General features: G+C 49.2%; 1 protein-coding gene across 2 annotated transcripts in view; it reads right to left on the bottom strand.

Moving 5' to 3' along the window:
- Nucleotides 1-5,842, bottom strand: part of ITGB8 (integrin subunit beta 8) — a 47,538-nt gene extending 41,696 nt beyond the window's left edge. For both annotated transcript variants that reach the window (XM_071560880.1, XM_071560881.1), the window contains exon 1: nt 5,167-5,842. In XM_071560880.1, coding sequence (XP_071416981.1) covers nt 5,167-5,293 — 127 coding nt within the window. In that variant the 5' untranslated portion in view covers nt 5,294-5,842. The remainder of the gene's footprint in view (nt 1-5,166) is intronic.
- Between the last annotated feature and the right edge of the window lie 956 nt (nt 5,843-6,798).

The following is a 6,798-nucleotide window of genomic DNA, read 5'->3' as shown; positions in this document are numbered from 1 at the left end:
CTTACCCTGACAGAACTCATTAAATCCCAATCACTGCCTGAGATACACCCATCCTGATCTAAAGAATAGTTTTTCTATATGTATATTTAAAATGTACATTGGTGAAAAAAAATCACGTAAGAAATATAGATTTAAATGATACATTAAGGCTAATGTTTCTTACATCAGACCTAATAATAAAATCATAGAATAAAATCATAGAGTCATTTTGGTTGGAAAGGACCTCTAAGTCCAGCCATTACTCCAGTATTGCCAAGTCCACCACTAATCCTCTAAGGTGATATATATACACGAAAAACTTGAGTTGCTAAGCACCTGTCTGAGGCTTCTTCTATTCTCCAAGTTTTCCTCTTGAATGGTGTGCAACCTTTATATAAGTGTTGGAACTTTTCAGAGAGAGGAGGCTAAGAAAGTAGTATGTAGGCTCAGAGACATGTCAGGACTATCTCCTTGAATCATAGAATCATTTAGGCTGGAAAAGACCTCAACATCCTCAAGTCCAACTGCTAACCCAGCACAAGCCCACCATGAGACCATGTCCCTGAGTGCCACATGTCTTTTAAATATCTCCAGGGTGATGATTCTACCACTTCCCTGGGCAGCTTTTTTCCAAGGCTTGATAACCCTTTCAGTGAAGAAATTTTTCCTGATATCCAACCAAAATCTCCCCTGGCATAACTTGAGGCTGTTTCCTCTCATCCTATTGCTTGCTACTTGGAAGAAGAAACATAAAAAGAGGTGACATCCAAGAACTTACAAAAATAACGATGATAACTGCAACTTTCTGAAGAAGCCTTGATAAATATCGGCTGGTTCCCACATCAACTTACACAATTTGAAAGCAAAATATCTTATGTTTCTCTTCTCATACCTTCTACTGTAGATTAGTAATCAATATAAATTGTCCTAAGTTGAAAACACGACACGGACAAGTCACCACAAGTTCATCATAGAGACTTGAAAAATATTATCAGGTTTTTTGCATATTGTAGAGTATAAGGAAGATTATAATCTGATGTTTTAATGTCCCCTTGTTGAATACAACCAGTTGTAGGTCATTTGACAAAGATTTTCTTTACCTTCCCTAAAGTTCACAATTTGACATCTTTTTGATGCTGTGGGGAGGTAAATTAAACTTAGATTGTACTTTAATGGAACATGAAATTTGTTAATTCAGGCCTCTTGACTAATGGGTGTAATTCTTGCTTTCTCAGTTACTGCAATTCCAGTCCTTGAAAGTATAAGGACCAGAAAAACAGCAACTGCCTCTTCAAACTACACGGATTATTCCTGTTGCATGCAGTTTTCAGGCTGCCTTGACAACTTTCCTCGGGAACAGCATACCCAAAATGACACAAAGGCAACCTTCCCAGAGCATCAAGAGTATGACTATCAACTTTCTAGTTGGTAAAATGCTCATCTCCTCTTTTTTCCCAGTCTTATCCCATCTCAAACACCTGTAGCATGAAAGCATTGTAAATACTACACAGGCAACCACCAGTTTCATTCAACTTGTAAAAAATATAAAGTGAAAAAAAATTGCCACATAAACCCCCTGAAGAGACATGAAATTGCAACAGATTATGAGAAGTGTACAATTTGCAAAGGAAATTTATGCATACCATTGGCATAATGCACTCCTTGGGCAATGCACAAATAAACAAACCTCCCCCTCGCTATTCCTTAGAACTGCAACCTAGAGCCTTCCCAAATACCCAGGTTGTTTTTCCAAAAGACTGGTTCCCAAAAGGTTGGCTTTCTCAAAGACGGTCCAGAACCCCTAGGGAGCAGATCACCCACGCAGACTCAGGAAATTAAAAATGGGTTTTCTCCTTTTCCTGGATTGCTTTAGGCCTTAGGAAAAGCAGAAGTGCCTCAGTGTTGAGTAGCCCATGCAACTCAGCTTCTTCCACGGAACCTCAAAGGAAAATGTGCCAGCAGTGAACAGAAATTAACAAACACTGGTTAAAGCTATCATGATGAATGATTTATTTTGGACTTTTTTTGTGTGCATGTGTGTGTGTTCAGAGACATTTCCTGACCACCGCTCTTCAAAAAGTGTATTTGCATGGCTGTTTTTGCATGGATGAATTGAATAGCTTTTCTTATTCCTTTGAGAAGTAACACAGCAATGATTTACGAAACTTTCTAACTAGAGGGAACACACATGGGAATCTGATGTGACAAGACAGGCAAAGCACTAAGGACCCTGATGAGAGAACATTAATGAATCAGAAGTCATGCTATTGGCACAAATCAATTAACAAGTGACCCTGCCCTGACCACAAATCCTCTACTTTCCCCAAACCCCTAAATGATCTTTCCAGATGCCACTCTCAAGAATACTGAAAATACCAACTTTTAAAGTTGGTATTTAAAGAGAATTGCCAACTATGACTATGTAACAGAACTGTTGCGTGAACAACAATTTCCCTTTGAAATCAGCGATAAAGATTTTCATGTCATCCCATACCTGTTTGCACATCACAAGTAAACTGTTTACTTGAGCTTAATTACAGGAATGACTACCTAGATGTTTCAAAAAGCACCAACTATTTTAGTTTTCAATTTTAATATTAATTATAACTGGTTTTGAGATACTGATGAGATTTGAACCAATGTCATCTGTTAACCTTGACCAATCAGTTATTCTTCAGTATTTAAGCTCCACATTTTCCATGTGTTTATACAGCAGGTAAAAACAAAGAGTTTCAACAGATTAGTTTTTGAACAAGGCAAGGACACTGTCTTCACTGAAGTGAGCACTTACACAACTGGCTAGTACAATCCGTACATGTGCTCTCACTGTGGAATCCAGCTTTATTCAGTTCACTGATTTCCACCTTTAGATTTTAATGTACAAATAGAAACTCTTATGGAACTTCTTCCATCCTTATGTCAGGTATTTGTTATAGTTGGCTTACTGAACTGCAAATTTCCTTTTGATGAGACTTCCTGAACAAGGGACCCTTTGTAGAAGGCAGCAACACTACCCTTTTTATCTGAGCTTACAGAAGCTTTAATTTGGGACTTGCAAATTTACAGCATTGCGAGATTTTCTTTTGTGCTGCTTGTAACTCCAAACCCTGGGCAAATTCTGCCTTTACTTATCCCCATGCATAACTCACATCTCAAACTGCAGTTTGCAGAACAAATACCTCAGGTAGCATTAAACTGTCCATTTTCAATTAGAAGAGCTACAAATGCTCCAACAAGAATGAGTAAACGATGAGTTTCATGTACATTTCATATTAATTCCAGTCTCTTGGAACTGAAGATTAAATGCAACAGATATGCAGGTTCTGCCAACTCTGCACATAAATAAACCAAACTTTCTGATGGCATGGGAACACAATGCTCTTCTCCATGCCCAGCACTGTCAATGCCAAAGCAAAGAGGAGTGGCTGCTTCAACACAGCCATGCTGTCAAGTATCTGTCACATGGTGCTGCTGCCCAGTCTCTCCTGGAGCAGTCTGCAGATGTTCAGATAATCCAAGTCGTGCTGCACTGGCTACCACAACCAAATGTAAAAATCAAACAACAACAACAATAACACAAAATGTCATGTATTCATTCACACAAAAAGAAAACAAAACACTCTTCTTGCTTCAACTGTGGCTGTAGCCTGTAAAGTGATTATGTATGAAGGAAAGAATTGTGTGACTTTCAGCTTTCATGAATTAGTAGAGATTTCAAATGAAAAGGAAAAACCCAAGATGTGAGTTGCAGTCTGCCCAATCTGAGAGCTGCTGTCACAATAAACACATAACCCATGACGTATCACCCATGTATATTTTCACTACCAAGCACAACAAAGACAGCAAGTATCCTTTGGCACAAAAGCCCCATGCACAACCTCCCCCTGTGGCATTCTGTTCTGATACATTATTTGCCCTAGTGTGTTCCCAGGAACTACACTCATGAGGAAGCACAACACTGTAGTCAGGCACAGAACCATCCTCTCCATAAAGTTTCAATTAGCCTTTCAACTCAATGGCATAAAAGAAGAATCTGGGATACTACATACACGATGTCATGTTTCATAAGAAATTTAATAATATATTTTATTTTTCCTATTGACATTTAGTTTGGTTTTGAATTCAAAATATGAAGCCAAAAAAGCAAAGCATATTATCCTGTGAAAGTTAAAAAAATATTTCATTGTTTTCAATAGCACTGGGCAAATCCTACTGAATTAGGCATGAATTTGTCACATATGCAATAAAGAACTTCAGACTAATACATCATTCCCATTGTAAATCTTATTTTTAGAGGTTACATGTTAACATTTTAAATCAACTCCAGGCTTAAACTTGGAAATGCAATTATTCCACAAGCAGAAAAATATATGGAAAAGTAACCGACAACTTGATCTGCTTTTCTGACAACTGCTAGTTAAGCAAGATCCTTTATGAAATACTTGACCAACCTGATCGCTCTGTCTGATTAACGGCTGTACATTTGCACAAACTCCTCTCATCCGGCACGCATCAAAACTGATGCCCGGGGGTTTGGGACGCAATTCCTCAATGTGAGGGGTTACCCACGTTTACTTTTTTCACCACCAGTACCGTGGCTCCCAGGCAACTGTAAGCATACACGTTACCCCAAGCTAAACAGAAGACAATCTTTCCGTAGCTCTATCCCTATTTAACCCCGCCACTAGAACCACATGCCATATAAGCGACGTAAAACAGTGTTGCTATTCCTAAGAACTTGTCTATCCGTAGCTTGGGACTCCGCAGGCGGTTTTGCGTGCCGCTTCACGGACTGCTGCAGACGGTGCATTCAAGACCGGCAGCACCCTGAAGCGCGATACTCCCGCGGGCTCCCCGGGAGCTGCCACGGCTCCTTAAAATCTGGACGCTGCCGGGATGGACAGACTGTTAAATCACGGGTTGGCACCGGCGGTATGAAGTTCGGGCAGGCGCCGGCCGCTCCAGCCCGGCTCTCCCTGCAGGTACGCGCAGCCAGCCAGCCGGGCCCGGCCGCCGGCGAGTGCCCGCGGCGCCGAGCGGCCCCGGCTGCCAGGGCTGTGCCCCGGGACAGCCGCCGAGCCCGGCCGCGGCCCCCGCCCCCGCACGGCCCCCGCGCCAGAACCAAACCCAGCCACAACCCCAGCCAGCCGAGGCTCGGCGAGCAGCCCCGGGCGCTCCGACACTTACGGCGCTGGCAGAGTCCCGGCACGGCCGCCAGCAGCCGGGCCGCCCCCAGGAGGGCTCCGGGGCCGCGCTGGCACCTGGGCACGGAGACGATCCCCGCAGTGAGGCACGCCAGCAGCGGCACCCACATCGTGCGCCGCGGCCGGCACCGCTCCCGCTGCCTCTCCTCGGGGCCGTGTCTCGGCGCCGCGGCGCGCTCAGTCCCGGCCCCCGCGGGGGCGGCGGCGGCGGCGGGGCCAGGGGAGGGGCGGCGGCGGGCCCGGCACAGGTAGGGCGCTGGGCGGGGGGGGCGCGGGCAGCAGCATCTCGAGGGCAGCGTCCCCGCGTCCCGCCTGGGCCGGACCGCCCCCGGCAGCGCCGGCCGTGGGGCGCCGGCCGCAAGCGGAGCGCGGATCCCTCCATCTGCCTCCAGCCCGGCGCGCCCGAGACGCCCCCCGCCCGCCCTGCCCGAGGGGTGCGGGGAGGCTCTTGGCACCGCGCGGGGAGCGGCGGCGTTTCCGCACCTCCCTCGGGCACACAGGCGGCCGACGGCTGTCCCCGCCCCCGCCCGCCCCCGCCGGGGCCAGGTGGGCGCTGCCGGCTGCAGTCCCGAGCCGGTGACGGTGCCGCTTCTCCGCGCCACGGGGCCGGGGTTTGGCGCGGCCTGGGGGGCGCGGGAGCGCGGCCGGCGGCGCTGGGCAGGCGGCTCCGCGGCGGGAGCGCGCCGGGCCCGCGGGTCCCCGCGGTTGCCAGGAGACGGCAGCGGGGCAGGTTCCGCCCGCGGGGGCGGGCCCGGCGGAGACATCACGGCCCGCGCCTCTTTGTTCGGCGACGGCTCCGGTCGTGGAACTCTAAGCTCGGCGCCGTGAGCTCGGTACCGCCGCTGCCCCCGGGCCGGGAGGGCTTGGCACCGCCGCTCTCCCCGGGTGGGGAGGCGGGCGAAGGCCGCGGACGCAGCGCCGCACCTCGCCCGCCGCCCCGTGGCAGCCCCTCCGCCCCGCCGGCGGGGCCAGCCCTCTATTCGAGTGACGCTGCCGCTACTCGCTCGTGCGACCCTCGCTCCAGCCGTCTCTTTACCCCGCAGCGCGGCCCCCCGGCCCTACAGACGCCGCGGGCCCCCCTGAAGCGCCCCGCTGGCAGCAGTACACCTCCACTCCTTTACCGCCCTCCTCGAGTGATTTCTGCCCGGAGTTTCCACCTCTCCGGGCACAGTGGGAGTAGCGCAAAGGTTAACTGTGCCCGGAAAGTACCGCGCCGTGCGGGCCAGGAAAACCCCGCCGGGCCAAGGTGCGCTGTCCGACCCGGCTCCGCTCCCCGCGGACGCGGTGGGTGGCGGCGCTTTCCCTGCAGGTGAAACGCACCTGGGCACCTCACCGGTGGCTGTTACCACGCAGATGTGCCGCTGCGGGGCTCTGGGCTGAGCACAGAGCCAGCCTGGTGTCATCCTTTCATTTCTCATACAAACGTCCGTGCACGCAGTATCCCAAAACAGCATCTCGACGCCGCACCCAAGTCTGCCTGTGCAGGGTACAACGTTAATAAATCCTGCAAATAGAACCATTGTTGTTTCACTGTCTTTATGAGAGAAAGACTGTGGAAGCCTTTTCAGACCCTGTGCTAAGCCTCACGGAGCTATGGATAGTCGTTTTATCATCT

Source organism: Pithys albifrons, chromosome 7 (assembly GCF_047495875.1).
Source record: "Pithys albifrons albifrons isolate INPA30051 chromosome 7, PitAlb_v1, whole genome shotgun sequence".
NCBI classification, from domain to species: Eukaryota; Metazoa; Chordata; class Aves; order Passeriformes; family Thamnophilidae; genus Pithys; species Pithys albifrons.
The sequence above is the reverse complement of the archived record's forward strand: the minus strand, read 5'-3'. Positions and strand labels throughout refer to the sequence as shown.